The sequence below is a fragment of the Thermobia domestica genome, chromosome 2 (genome assembly GCF_964235325.1).
Source record: "Thermobia domestica chromosome 2, izTheDome1.hap1.1, whole genome shotgun sequence".
In the NCBI taxonomy this organism is placed as follows: Eukaryota; Metazoa; Arthropoda; class Insecta; order Zygentoma; family Lepismatidae; genus Thermobia; species Thermobia domestica.
Window position 1 is genome coordinate 135030616 of NC_137455.1, and position 15830 is coordinate 135046445.

The 15830-nt window shown below is 36.2% G+C and overlaps 1 protein-coding gene across 1 annotated transcript in view; it reads left to right on the top strand.

The window, feature by feature from the left end:
* Nucleotides 1-13991, top strand: part of LOC145675670 (NBAS subunit of NRZ tethering complex-like) — a 163537-nt gene extending 149546 nt beyond the window's left edge. Inside the window, exons 38-43 of the mRNA XM_081746258.1 lie at nucleotides 1771-1947; nucleotides 4327-4534; nucleotides 6455-6684; nucleotides 7467-7590; nucleotides 7866-7994; nucleotides 13632-13991. Of these exons, the coding sequence (XP_081602384.1) occupies nucleotides 1771-1947; nucleotides 4327-4534; nucleotides 6455-6684; nucleotides 7467-7590; nucleotides 7866-7994; nucleotides 13632-13895 (1132 nt within the window). The 3' untranslated portion in view covers nucleotides 13896-13991. The remainder of the gene's footprint in view (nucleotides 1-1770; nucleotides 1948-4326; nucleotides 4535-6454; nucleotides 6685-7466; nucleotides 7591-7865; nucleotides 7995-13631) is intronic.
* Nucleotides 13992-15830: the final 1839 nt, after the last annotated feature.

Here is a 15830-nt window from a genome sequence, read left to right on the forward strand (position 1 = left end):
CCAGGACTTCAACGCGCGCTACCCGAAAAACCTGCAATAAGCCACAACACCGTTAGCTACCTCATTAGGAAATTCAGTGTAACTGGTAATATTGCCAACAGACCACGGTCAGGTCCCCCATGAACCGCGACAGATGAGGAGACATCCACAATGGTGTTTGCTGCGAGTGTAAAAAGTCCGAAGCGCAGCACAAGACAACTATCAGCGATAAGAGGCATACCACGTGCTTCCGTGATGAGAATTCTCCATACGAACAAGTGGCATCCTTTCAAGCTGCAGCCTGTTCACAACCTTTTAGATGATGATCCAGACCGGCGCATGGAATTCGCCAATTGGGCTTTGCCACAATATGACCGAAATCCGCATTTCTCAGCCAGCATCTCTTCACAGACGAGGCAAACTTTTATTTGGATGGGGAAGTGAATCGACAGAACATGCAATATTGGTCGGATGCAAACCCACATGCGATCAATCCCTGCAAGAGGATTACCCCTGCTCATATCATGGTATGTGGCAAATGGAACACGTCGATCATAGGACCTTATTCATTCCTGGTACCCTAAATGGTGTCCTATATCTGGACATGTTGCAGGAGTTGGTGTTTCCGTTGGTTCTCCGCGCTAATGCCACCTTGCCGCGATATTTTCAGGAAGATGGTGCCCCATCGGACTATGCGCTGCCTGTGCGAGAATGCTTGGATCTGCATTTTCCTGGACGTTGGATCGGTTGCCGAGGCCCTGTGAAGTGGCCAGCCAAGTCGCCGGACCTCACTCCCTTGGATTTTTTTATGGGGATACGTAAAACACTTGGTGTATCACGAGAAGATTCGGGATATTGCACACTTACAGGGACGTATTCAGGGCGCCTGTGGTAGCATCACCCCCGCTGTATTGTTACGGGTTCAGGAGGACTAGATTAAGAGACTCCGGTTATGTGTTGCAATAGACGGGCAACATATGGAGCACATCCTGTAGGTGGGACTTTGGGGCGTCATAACTTTAGAACGGGACATGATAACTCATTTCTGCTTGCGGGACTGCATTCCCCTACAAAAAACAGTGTTAATTGATGTGTGACATGCCTATCTTCTCATTTGAAAAAAATAACCTGGATCCAAGATGGCCGCCATTCACCACGCATGCATCAATCGGTAGCTCCTTTACCCAAGTCCACCCTCCGCTAGTTAGATTTGCTTTAATCATGTTTGTTTCCAAAATAATCTACTGTACTAAGACTTGTTGACCACCATGTACTATGGTTTCAAAACCTTTCTCTTCAAGACAGGAAGAAAAAACGTGCAGGAAAGATTATTGTGGGTACTTCATTGGTTAATGGGAGTTTAATGTCGCTTTTCAACACCGAGAATAAATATAAATTACTTTTTTTTTTCTAAAGGTATGGATAAAGAACGTTTAAAGCTGTATCCTTTGTATCGAAATATTTGTGCCTAAACTGCTTTGTTGTTTTCAGTATTTTACTGTTCGTCATCTGAGATTCAATACCGTGTAAGTAACATTTCATCAATTTTAAACGAGAAACAAAAAGCTGTTTAAAAACTAGCTTCAGCCTCATTATACGCTGTATTTCTTTGAGGGAATAACAGTCATATGTCGTGATATAGGTGTACTACTTAACTAGATATTGCGCCATTCTATACTGATTCTAATGGTATCAAAAACTCAAATTAGCCAAAATTGGAGATACGCGGTGCGGTGTTGAAACTCAGACGACGATATTCTTTTTGTAATCTATATTTCCTCCTATTTCCAGATTATTGGACATGTCATGTGGTGAAACAGAGCAAATTGAGGAAGTTCTAAAAAGAGCTATATTAAGCCCCTTATCATTTGGATCATTCCAACAATTTTTAACCCTAGTTCCTTCACAGATAGCACATGTGGACCAAGTGCTTGGAAAATTCCTTTCTGAATCCATTGAGAATCTCAGGTAAAGCCCACATATTATATATCAATATGTCTTATATATAATTGGTAGAACTCAGTGGCGTAACCAAGGAGGAGAGCTGGCCCGGCTCAAGCCCCCTTCCGCTTAGTGCAGTGATATTAAAAGTGGATTCTGTTTACGTGCAATCTGTTCCATTCCTGATTTTTTTAAGCATACGTGAATTTACAGTTTCACTTCAGATGTATGTGCGTGTTGTATGTAGGCAAGTAAGCCATTGTCAAAGGAATAAAGATCGCTATATTTGATGACCGAGCTCGACCAAGAAAAAGCTCGATTCGGCTCGCTATGTATCTTGTACTTTATTTCTCGGTAACTACTGGCCAAATCCAAACCAAATTTGGAGGATAAGTAGCTCCTTTCCTAAGGAATAGAAGTTGCTATATTTTGTGGCCGAGCTTGGCAACAGAAGCTGTATTCCACAGCTTTGCACGCTAGGAATTTCTGACTTCACGCAAATAGAAACCATTAAAAATGGATGTTTAAATTTAAAAATATATTTATTACTGAAATCTTGCTTAGCCGTCGAATTTTTAACGTACGTGACTTCGATATGCAGTGTCCCTTACTCCCGGTGGGACCACTAAAACTATTAGATGTTGATTCAACATCATAAGGCAATTGGAGAGCTATCTGAATTAAGAGGTATCAAACTCCGGTCCAGAAAGACAGATATAATGACACCTAGGAGGCAATGGGCTGACCATGCATTATTCACTCGAACGAGAGTCATCTGACTAGCCACAGATCTTTATGGATTGTAGCGAAAAGGCGTTTAGTACTTCCTTCTATCTGTTAGTAAATTTCATCAGTTTCTCAACAACGTGTAACTAAAGAAAACTGAGGGGCACGGTAGTTCAGTGGTAGAGCGTTCACTTCTGTTGCATAGGGTCCCTGGTTCGATCCCAGCTCGCGCCAAGTGGACTTTGTGGTGGACAGACACCGTGTGCGTGAGTTTTCTCGGGGTTCTCGTTTCCTCCCAGTTTCTTCATTACACCATTTCATTTGCTGTCTTCATCACTGTCTCCTTTAATCTACATGGCATAAGCATGGGACGTAGAACTTACAAGATTTAATTCCATTTTTAAAGAAAACGGATAAGAATATTACTCTGGCCAGCCATATCGTATACTTTCCTGCTGATGATAGTGTCAGGCCCGAATTAGCGTTTGCGCGGAGTAGGCTGGAGTCTAGGGCCGCATATTTAACTTTTTCTCTCTCGCCTTAGATATTACAGAAGAAGTCGATTTATTGTACGAGAAATTTCCTGTGTGTGTTTCTGTATTACATATTATAATACGCTGTTCTTTATTCGACTGATCCTGCCGTATAAACGTGCATTCAGAAATGAAATTTTGTGTAGCCGCGACTGAATACTAAATCCATTCGATGAAAATGTGGTCATTATAATATACAACACGAGAACTACATTTTCTTTGAAGGGGGGTGTTAGGGTCCTAAAGTATAGCCTTAAGCGTCATGGTGTGTGTTAACATATGGCCAGTTATTGACTTCAAACGCTATATTTCTGACCTTTCCAGGCCAGTATACAGAGTGGCCCAAAAGTAGGTATACAGTCCCGTACTGATCAGCTCACTGTATTTTATATCATTTCTTATTGTTATCAAACAGGTAGACCTAGTTTCTTTACTCTTTGTTCTTAACGTCTATTTACTTATAACTTAAACCCGGAACAGCCGAAACAAATAAATCCATAAACTAGAATGTTATACTTGATCAATGCAGGAGTGTATACCTACTTTTGGGCCACCCTGTATGTAATAACATGACTTCTATATAATGCTTTACTATATATTATGGGCAGGGCACTAAATTTTGGGTCTGAATTTAGTTGCAAGAGCAGAGTTTAGTCGCCATTTTTTTCTCGTACTGACGCAATTTATTTAACATAACCGTTAACCTAAAATATTTAGTCACTAATGGCGACGTATTTGAGATATAGTCGTACATGTTCTGGCTTTAAATTAGCTAAGCGTGAGACTCGTATTTCCAGTCAACCATGGCGACGTGAATTTTTCGAGCCCTGTAGATACATAGTATACATAAATGTTTGAGTATGAACCTTTTTTTCGGGGGGGGGGGGGGGGCAGATTGTGGCCAAGTACCTGAGAAGGATGGGCACCGCTGACCGTGTTACTAGTAATTTTCTGCATTATTATATTATTTTCATAAAACACACTGCTTTCCTTTTCTTTTAGCCATTATATTATGATTTATTTTGTTATATACTTGCGAAGGTCTTTTAACCATTTCCGAATTCTAAGCAGAAATTTCAAAGCAAGTTATCCTGATCCTACGTACGCAAGAATAATATTTTGTGTATGTTTAAATTTTGTCTTATAGGTTAAAACCTGATTCAAACGATAGAGAAATTCCAATAAAAAAGAACGCTTCAATCTTTCTACAAGCAGTATTAAAGAGAATACAACAGTGTGTTGATGAAGATGCAAATCTACTTGCTGACGCTCCTCTATGGAAAGAATTGGAACCTTTATGTGCAAATAACGATGTTGATCCTTCAGTAAGGTTACAAGCATTACAACTTCTACAGGTAAAATAAATAAATAAAAATATTAAAAGGTTAACATTTGTTCACAGCGGACCCACGGATTACAAATTTAATCCGTTTCATAATGCTGTTCGTGAACCAAAATGTTCGTAAACCGAAACGATTTTCCCATTGAAATTAATGTAAAAATAATTAATCCGTTCTAGCTACAGAATATGGTACTGTACGTTGTTTTTACATTTTTAGCGTTTTCTACGTTGTAGAGATGAAGAGTATACTCATTATGTAGAATGAAAATAACGTTATCCTTTTTAAAGACAAATAAACAACACCAAATTAAACAAAATAGCTTGAGGGCTAATAATACTGAAAGTTCAAAGAATAAAAGTAGTAGTTGTTCACAGTACTCTAACACATATATTATTTACAGCAAACGCACTCTTGGGCGCATGGAATTGTGGGGTCACGCATGTGCGCACATTCGTACTGTGAAATATTGTTCGTTCGTAAGCCGAGAGGAGAATTGTTCACAAAACTTGTTTGTAAACTGTTTTATTCGCATACCGAAGGATTCGTAACCCGTGGGTCCAATACTGTATATTGAATTCTGTCATATAGCATGCCAATGGAGACTATACAACAACAAATAGATGACTGGTGAAATAGTAAAATACAAGAACATATGCCTGCATTGTTATTGGTTCACCACCATGACTCATGTGACTGTCCTGTATTCTAAATGTGAGCGTTCTATGACTAAGTCAACACGGTTCTTTTTATAAATTGTATAAGATACTATATTTACACAATGAAACTTGCGGTATTTACACAGTGCTCTCCTTAGTACCTTAGAAAACATACTAATGTTAGTTTATCCTTTGTTTGTTGGTTTGTAAACAGCGAAAAATTGACAATTTTACATCAATAGATCCTTACATTCCAGTTTGATATTACATAGTTTACTCAACACCACATATTCCTTTGTTTTCTGATTTTTCTTCAAGTAAAATTACCTTTGAAGTTAAATTCATTAAGTAAAATTTTGATATTACACGGTCAAAATAAACTCGAGTTATAATCGTGAAACAATTCGATGTATCCTTCAAACGCTGACCATCTTCTTAATATGTATCCAAAACCAACTCTCATGTATGCCTGAAGAAGTAGGATAAACAAGGAACACAGAGCCGAAGTTACTCGTATATAATAAAAAATCGAGTAGCTGTCGCTCTGTGATTCCCTGTAAATCCAACAATCTCTTTACAAATTCCATACATCTAGCCTAATGTCTCCGGATTTGTTTCAACAGGTTGCTGAAAGTATGCCGGATTCTCAGAGGGAAATGTGGAACCATCCTGAAGACATTTCTCACAAATAATTCCATCTCATACATTTATAATTCTGATTGTTCAACTCCTAATCAACTTTTAATAATATTTGAATTCAACAATTTCCGCTCTATTAGTACAATTTGGTAGAAACCTTTTGTTTTGCATGGAATAAAGCGATTTAAAAAAAAAAAAGTTTTATTACACTGGGGTTTCATAAATTACCATATATTACAATAAATCTAGTAGTACAAATTAATTTTGATAGTGCGTATTTTAACAATTTATGTACATATTGAAGGTTAATAGAATATGAAAAAAAAAAGTTTGTTATCATAGCTACTGTTTGCATTAGTTTATGGCTCAATTTTCATTGATTTATCACAATCCACCTCTACTTAATTCAGTTTCAGTTTCCACCAGATAATTATATAGAGTAGGAACTTTAAAATTTGCAGTACAGGATATGACTAAATGACTTGTTACAATGCAAGGTTAAATCAGAATTATAATTTTAGATCGTGTTAGGTTATTTACATTAGATCTTGTTGCCCTCCTCAGGATAAATTAAACAAGTAACTTTATGGAAAAATGGTCTATCTATATTTTAAAATTTTTTACTTATTTATTTTAGAGTATGAATATGGATTTGAAGGATAGTGGACTTTTACATTATTACCATACACAAGCCATTGTGGCGACAGCTTGGCCTGAAGTTGATATTGAGGAAAATCAACTGACATCTGAAACATCACGATTCAACTTGTTCCAGAAACTTTTATCATCATCGTCGAATTGGCAACAGATCGTTACTTTAAAAGAACTCCTTCAACAATGGCCTCGTTTTAAAAGCTCTGAACTATGGTAAGTAAAATATACACTCCTTCAAAATAATTTTCTACGTAGATTATCAATGCACTATGCCTATATCGCAAGCAGTTTTCCCCATATTGACAGATTAAGGTTGCTATACTAATACTATTTCTTTCCTTTTCTCCTGTCGTTTGTCATCAGTATCAAAGCAGTAGCCTTTATTATGAATGAATGCAGATACAGCTGTTAGAGTGAGGTAGTATGACAGCAATCTATAGGAAGTATGAGCGCGATGCATCTAGCGGGAATGGTCCACAGGACGCATTGTCATAGAATGGGTAGAAGTGGCTGAATATATTAATTTCGCCGTTGATAGTCCGTCGCCACATTCTCAACTGGCTGGGCAAAATACAGTTGTCGAAATCATTAATTCTATGCGATAACATGAATAGTTATAAAGCCAAGACGAGGGCTTATCAGTATAGTCTTTATTTTTTCTATTTTCAATTTGCAAATAAGTAAAATATTCAATAATCCTATGAGAAAATCGAAGTTCGTTATATTCCTTTTACTTTGAAGAAAGAAAAAAAATGCAATAATGGCTTTGATGAATTGCAATCATGTACAGAAAATACTGAAATATTTCTTCTATCTTGTTTGAGAAAATAAACGTAGAATTCATCATATGAACTAAAAGATTACCCAATTTAAAATACTTCCATTACAGTTACTGTTTTACTACTAATAGAATTAACGTTATCTGTTAGGTTGAATTTAAAATTAAATGTTAACAGAAGTGTCTTAACGTTAAAAAACGTATATTTATTTTTAAGCGGCCCTGTGCATAACCCATGGGTTCTTCTGGTCAAAAATGCGATGCATTTCCAAGATACTAAACGAGATGATCTTGCAGAAACTCTGGAGAAGCTCTTTACGCAAGCTATTATATCAGAGGAGGTAGGTCATCTTTCAAATTATAACCGGAACTTTTAGTCAGTGAAGTTCATTACAATTTAGAAATGATTAGAACTAGGTGCATACTTAGTTATTGATTTATGTGATAAATTTTGAACGAAGTTAGGATCAGATTTATTTAATTGAACAGCTTTCTAAATAGTGTAATTGTGGAGAACATACTGATGAAGTAGATGCATGTGTTTATTCTCTACTCTTACTTGTGTTGCTTTGTTTTTTTTTTATTGCTTTCACCAGTAAATTTTTCGCAATTTCAGTGTATGTATCAGATTGTCAGTGAAGTGGAGAAAAGTGGTAATATTTATCTTCTTCTAATTACCTGTTTGGTCTCGGAACATCCAAGTCTTTACAGCAAAGCTGTGGACATTTTACATAAGAAGGAAGAGGTAAGCATTTATTTATTTTACAAGGAATTAAGTTTGCTACACTGGTAACGTCATTTAAAAAAATATCACTAGCACCTATAAATAGTTATTCGTTTTTCAACATCTAAACGTAGGATGTTTAAATATTGGGAAATTAAAAGCAAATGAAATAGATGCTAGCAATAAGCAAGTTTAAGCACATGTATCAAACAGGGTGTCTGCTAAAATCCCAAAATGAAATTTCGTGACTTTATCGTGACCTTTTCTTTACCAAATCATAAAATTTCGTAACATTCTCAATAGCAAATTTGGCCGAATTTTCATGCATGCGATAGAAGCGTGCTTTGCTTGCGATTTGATAGCGTTTAAAGCCGAACGTAGACATTTTTCGTGGTGAATTTTGACGTTTTATAGAACAAAATTTCCAGTTTGTAGTTATACAGAAAAAAAATCCTGACCCAAAAGCTAAATTACGGAACTTTCGTGACCGATAGACAGCCTGTCAAATGAGAATTTTAAATATCTTTATAAGACGGCACTAAGGACGCCATATTACGGATTTCTTCCATTGGTTTATATGGGAAGTCATAGGGTTTCCATAGATTTTTGTTTTATAAACGGTTTTCCCTGAAAAAAATGTTTATTTTTTTCCAATTTTTCGTAATCCCGTCAGTTAGATACCTAAACTAAAGGAAAGACACTATTTTTTTTATAAAATTGGTCGGTCTAGGAATTATACGTGAATATACACGTTATTAAGACCATCAGCTGTTGAGGAATTTCATCATTTAACTCCAAAGACTGTCATTGGATCCTTATAAAATTTGTGTGGATTCTGTGACAAAGTGTACTCTTTGAAACTAAAAAAGAAAAATTAGAATCGGTACTTCTGTATGCGTGAGAATGCATACAATGAAATCTGTTAATTATTAACACTATCAACCGTTGAGAAGTTTCATGGTCTAGTTCCGACGAAATTTATATGAAACACCAAGAGAACGCATCTTTTCAAACAAAAGAAAAAAGTAAATCAACAAAATTAGTGCATCTACGTCCAAATTACGCGGGATCGTACACAATTATGGTGTGACTATTGTTAGATCCTTATGAAGTGTATGTGAAACCACCGGAAAAAAATACTTTTTCAAACAAACAATTAAAATCGGTGCACCTGTGTCCAAGAGTTATGCTTGAAGATACACACAACGGTTTAAAAGACATATGTATTTACCGTATCTCAGGTCAGAAAACCTTTTACATTCAGGGATTCTTTAAGATCCTAACCACAAATCATAGCACAACACACTTCATATAGCTTAATGCATCTATAACGTATTCTGTATTGCATAATCTCTAATCTTAAATAACCTTGTTACTTCAAAGTTGCCATCATTATGTCATTTAATAATGACCCTGATTTGCCCTAACAAAATTGAATTCCCTGATTTTTCAGGTCTCCGGGAACTCTGTATAATTTTTCTTTTTGTTGAAATGAAGTAAAATTTTGAGTTTTTTAAAGCTAATATTTTAATGTTAAAATTTGTTTACTAAAACATTTCGGTCAGATATACAGGGTGTTTAATAAGTAATGGTCATAAATTAAACCGTAGATAGTACACGCCAAAACTAACAAAAAAGTCTTAGTAAACATGTGTCCGCAAACGCTTCGTAACGGAGATAGGGGCGTCGAAAGTGCGGGAAAATGAAATTTAGAGACGAATATCTCAAAAAGTATGAATCGGACAGAAGGCGGTCCAATGAATGACTATCGAAGTCAGACCTGCGCTATCCAGAAATGCATGGTTGATAACTCTGCAATGCGCGCGCAAAGGATTCCCTAAAGAAAAGGAGGGATTCCCGGAAAATTGTCCAAGGAAATTGGGCTCGAGATGAACATCGAGAGCGAGTCTATTCACCAGTAATTCATAAGTCGTACCAGGTCGAAAGTTCGAAAAGATACAAAATGGCGGGCAATGTTTACGTGCCGTGTGTGGTTGCATAACCAGCAGGAAATGAGGAAGGCAATCGAAGTGTGGTGATGTACGTTGTAAATGGCTCCAGGAAGAATTCCGACAACTAATGCATACGTACAAGTGTGGCAGCACTTAGGTAAATCAAACGGTATGCAAGGCACTGATGAAGCATTATGTGCTAAGCAGTTAACGTAAAGAATATCCGCAAACTGGGTTGCAATGGGAAAAGCATTACAACATTCGAGTATGTGGGAGGCGAATATGAAACATTCCGCATGTTGAACGCGTAAGTGTATTACAACAAGCGAAAAATGATGGACATGTCGTGTTTGTTCATATCAACAACCAGAAATCGTCATGTTGGTAATGTGTACAGTATTAATCATAAGGTAAACAGTAAATACCCAGATGTGTAACTACAGAAGAGTTGCATATGAAATTAACTTACTTAATCATTAAAGTAAATGTTGGAAGTGTCGTCCATTCATGCGAATGTATGCTCGTACCTGTCTTCGCAAAGATCCACGTACTCGTGATAACATGTTGGCACCCTGTTGAATATGTCCGCAACATTGTTCAACCCTTTCTCGAACGTCTTCTAATGTTGCAACATTGGTAGAATAAACTTGCGATTTCACATGGCACCAGAGAAAGAAATCTAAAGGATTTAAGTCCGGTGGCCAAGCAATAGGAATTCCACGTCCTATCCACTTTCGTCCGAATCGTGCACGTAAATGTTCTCTGACACGGTTAAAAAAAATATGCTGGCGCTCCATCATGCATAAAACACAGTCGCTGACGCCTATCGAGAGGTAATTCTTCGAGTAGAAGCGGCAAATCGTGTTGGAGAAATCTCAAATATGAGATCCCAGTTAATGCATTAGGAAGAAAGAATGGCACTACGAGCTCATCGCCTAAGTGCTACCCACACGTTTAAGGAAAACCTACGTTGATGTCCTAATTTCACTATTGCAAGTGGATTCTCAGTGGCCCAGATATGAGATTTGTGAAAATTTACAATGCCATCCTGGGTGAATTGTGCTTCATCAGTAAATAGGACGTCATCAGTGAAATGATGATTGCCAGTAATTTGTCTTCGGACCCACTGACAAAACTGCATTCTCACCGGAAAGTCTGTGGGGGTCAGAGGTTGGACACGTTGCAGATGGTATGGGTACAACTGCTGTTCATGGAGAATGTGCCATACGAAAGCATTGGATACGCCTTCGGCAAGTCCCACACGTCTTGTGCTCGTTCCTGGGTTTTCGTCCACTGCCTATAGCACGAATTCCGGGAATCCCTCCGTTTCTTTGGAGAATCCCTTGCGCGCGCATTGCATAGTTATCAACCATGCATTTCTGCATAGCGCAGGTCTGACTTCGATAGTCATTCATTGGACCGCCCTCTGTCCGATTCATACTTTTTGATATTCGTCTCTAAATTTAGGGGGGCGCGGTGGCTCAGTGGTAGAGTGTTCACCTCTGGGGCTTTGGGTCCCGGGTTCGATCTCAGCCCCGCCAAGTTAACTTTGTGGTGGACAAACACAGTGCTCGTGAGTTTTCTCGGGGTTCTCCCGTTTCCTCCCACTTTCTTCATTCCACCATTTCACTCATCCCTCATCATCACCGTCTCCTTTAGCCTAACCGGCATAATCGTGGGACGTAAAACTCAAAGATTTCATTTCATTTTTCGTCTCTAAATTTCATTTTCCCACACTTTCAACAGCCCCTATCTCCGTTACGAAGCGTTTGCGGACACATGCTTACTGAGACTTTTTTGTTAGTTTTGGCGTGTACTATCTACGGTTTAATTTATGACCATTACTTATTAAACACCCTGTATATATATATATATATATATATATATATATATATATATATATACAAAGAAAAATATTAGTCCGGTATCCTTAGCCATATGAATGAATTATTTGTAAAGCGACATGTACCAAAAACTAGTGATATATAAATTAAAAGTTGAGTCATTTATGTTTGTAGTTGTAATTTATACAACTGGGACTTAAAACAGGTAAATAACTGTTTCATATAATCAATATATTGGAGCATATCCATAACATTTGATATACAGTGATCTAGTGTTCGGCCATAACGGAACCATATATTTCTCTGGAATCCAGAAAAGTAGTTATAAAATGCTTTATTTTTAATTTAAATATTTAAAATAAATAACATCAATTTATACACTTGAAGTCTCGTAAAATATCCACAATATTGTATGAAAAATTAAGTATTGTATGTCCCAAATAAATATTTATATTTTAAAGGGAAGAATATCTTGTATTTATTTAGGCTACAAGAGAAATAAAAAGCACGGACCACCGCACTAAAAACTTTCTCGCTAAACTAATGTCATTAACCCATGTAGATTTTTCAGAAGAAATTACTTACACTATATTGTAGGGTTATTGAAATATTTATTTATCAAATATGAATAAAATTGCTTAAGCAGTGCTTGGAAAACTTGCCTTAAAAAACACTCCTAAGAATAAACTAACATTTTATCGTAAGTGGTTCTCATTTAAAAAAAAAAGTAGTGTTATTAATACAATAAATATATTTATGAAATATGAACAAAATTACTTGAGTCGTTTTTGAGGAAATCACCTTGAAATAACCAATCCCCAAGAGTAAACTACCCCTTCTGGATCTCTCCTAGAAAAACTACCTATCATATAGGATTGCTAATGAAAATGAAAATCATTAGAGGAATTTTCAAGAGAATACCAAATTTTGATTCTTACTTTCTACGAAACTACCTTATTTTTGGGAGTAAGAAGAAAATTTGAAAAACGCTGCAAAAGAATCTTGTGAAACTCTTAAGTTTAAAATTTGGTCTGGTATGATGAATTGTTGATTTACTTTACGCTATTTTACATATTTACTTCGGAACGAAGAGATATCCAAAACTCAGTTTTTCGGCATGTAGAAGCTAAAGTAGAAATACGCATTAGCACTTTTATAATTAATGAATTTTAAGGAACTCTTTTCGTCTAGATTTGTCACTCGTAAAGGATTCGTGTGTATAAGAGCTGTTTTCCGCAAATTGATCGGTTGTAATGAAATTAAACTATATATTGATTTTTATAAACCAAGTTGGCTGTCCGTATCACTTACGGTTACGGCGGAAAAAGACAAATTGTGCAACAATAGAGAATATTAAATCGGATGCAACGGCCAAACCCCTGTAATTCCGTAAAAAGACTTCCGCCGTTACTCCAAGCAGTGGCTAGCATGATGGAACCAGAGTGCACACAAGGATCCTACGCAGTTATTAGATGAAGGTTGCTATTATTTTATACAATACTGATAGTATTTTGCTAAATTTGTGTGTTCTACGTGTTCGTACCACAATTTTAACTGTTCTTCGTTATCCAAAACTAAAATTACCGAACAATTTATGTAAAATATTTAGTGATAATTATGCTGCTCCGTAGGTAATGAAACATTATCAAACTTAATACAACCTGTATTAAGCTGACATATTCCTTAACGGGAGAGGTTACAATATCACATGTAAGGTAAGAAGTATCCAAAAAGCATTCCAAAAAGTCGAAATGAGAATCTTTTTTTCCTGATAAAGCTACAAAAGAAAAGAACTTATATACTCTTTCAGGGTACAATTCATTATCTGTAAGATATCATGTTATTTTTTTTCTTTTTTAAAGGAACTGCCATCACAGGTAGACAATAAGATAATGAACCTTATCGTGAAAAGGGACCTGGTGTCATCATTAGTAGGGTCCAGAATATATAGTCAGCTGATCGAGTATTTATTAGCATCATCAGAGAATACCCAACAATTTGTTGATAAGTGTGTTCAGCAGTTGAAAGAAAAAGGACATTTAGCAGAAGCTGGAACTTTATCATTACTAAATAAACGAGTTCCAACTTCTCTTAGAACATTCTCTTCTGCAATGGGAATACTGTAAAGTTGTTAATGTTTTCTTTTCTGTCAATATGTGAGTTTGTACATAATTATTTATTATTGCTGAAAATATATGAGATTTATACAATCAGTAATCAAAGTTCTTTTTACCTTCCTCAAAAGTTATATGGAACATTATTTCAATTCGCAACGATAATTCGAATTGTTGCACTGGAGTCGAAACAGTCTAAAAGCTTTGAGCATTACAACTTTCTTTGAAAGGACAAACTTGTGATTCTGATGTAAGTGATATATAATTAACAAGTTTTTTAAAAAAGTATTATTATTATTGTCAATAATTCATGGACATACATGTTACACTTAAACCTTAATATCATCCAACCATCTTCCTACTCCTGAAACAAACAAACCTTATCATGGTTTTGAAAGACTTTTTAATTCTATAATAGGAAGAACTAGATATTCTTAGTGAACTATGCTTCGTGAGACTGAGGTTCTGTGCGGAAGCTCCAGAATAGCCTGATGGTGAGACTTCACGTGATCCGTACAATCTGTAGGTTCTAAGTGTTGTAAAACTTCGGTACTGAAATGGGACAGTAAACACGTACAATCTCGCTCAAAGATTAGGCAAAATACATATCGATTATTGTCCGTAATCAATCGTATATCGCAATTGAAGCAGTAACGAATGGCTAGTCTGTGTAAACCTTAATCTACCATTCTCCTGAAGCTGGAATAAGGTGTTGTCAGACTGTGTATGGTATACCACCTAAAGATTAAACACAATTGTGATACACTGTGGTTGAAGTACAAGCTATCCAATTTCAGAACAAAGGTAGGGCACATGCTCTAAGTTTCATTCTTTCAAGCCTGTTGTACTATTGAACATTACATAACGTTGTTCCTCGAGGGCCTCTTTTCAGTGTATCAGTGAAGTCATGAAGGCAACGCAAAAACACTAGAATTCGAGCTAGAACTATTTGTATCACAATCATTTAAACCTACAAACACGGAGAAAACTCCTTTCAGCTTTAAGGTAAAGAGAAACCCGTGCATCTTGGTCTCGGGTCTAGACTAATTGTACTAATGTAATTCTTATTGAAGGAAGTGTACTCAATTTGTTTCGTAAATTCAACGGCCGTGTGCATCAACGAAGTTCAAATAAGCGTTCATGTAAAGAGTTCTAACTTGAATGCATTTCAAAGAATTTCGTTGCATCATTTAAAATCTAAGTTCAGTACTGTATACTAACCAAGATTAACGACGTTAAACACCGAAAATCGGCCGTTTAAAGTTAAACGTAGTTCGTCCACCACTTAATGTTGAACTTCAAATGTCGTTGGTGTTAAGATTTATTTACGTATTTTATTCATGAGGTACCTAGTTCTAAATGTTCAGGTATTCCACATGTAGTCAACGAACTTATACTTTGCACTTAAAAGATGCTTATGGTTACAACGTAGTGAATATGAAACTTTCTTTGCAAGACTTTTTGCCCTATTCGCTATGAAAAAGGCATGTTTAAAAATCTTTCTCTTAAAAGTTATACAACACCACTAAACGTCCAAATATTATATATATATATATATATATATATATATATATATATATATATATATAGTTGCACATGTTCATTACATTAAACTTCTATGGGATAAAATGTTTCTTCGGTGATAAACTTTGCCATCAGCGGTCTTACACGCCATGCGAAATTCAAGTTCAGTCATTTCTCGGAGGTTGGAGCACCGCTCCATTGTAACTTGTGAATATGAGCGAGAAGATAGGCCTTTTCTTTTGCTATAGATTTCTGAGAGTTTTGGTCTTTATTAGCATATGGAATAATCTCGAGTAACTAACTATTTTCCGCGAATGAAATAACATTTAACCTTGATGTGAAGTGTTCGTGCAAAATTTGCGTACATCACACATCATCTTGTATATTACAATTCTATTTTACAAGGAAGTAAAACAATACGTC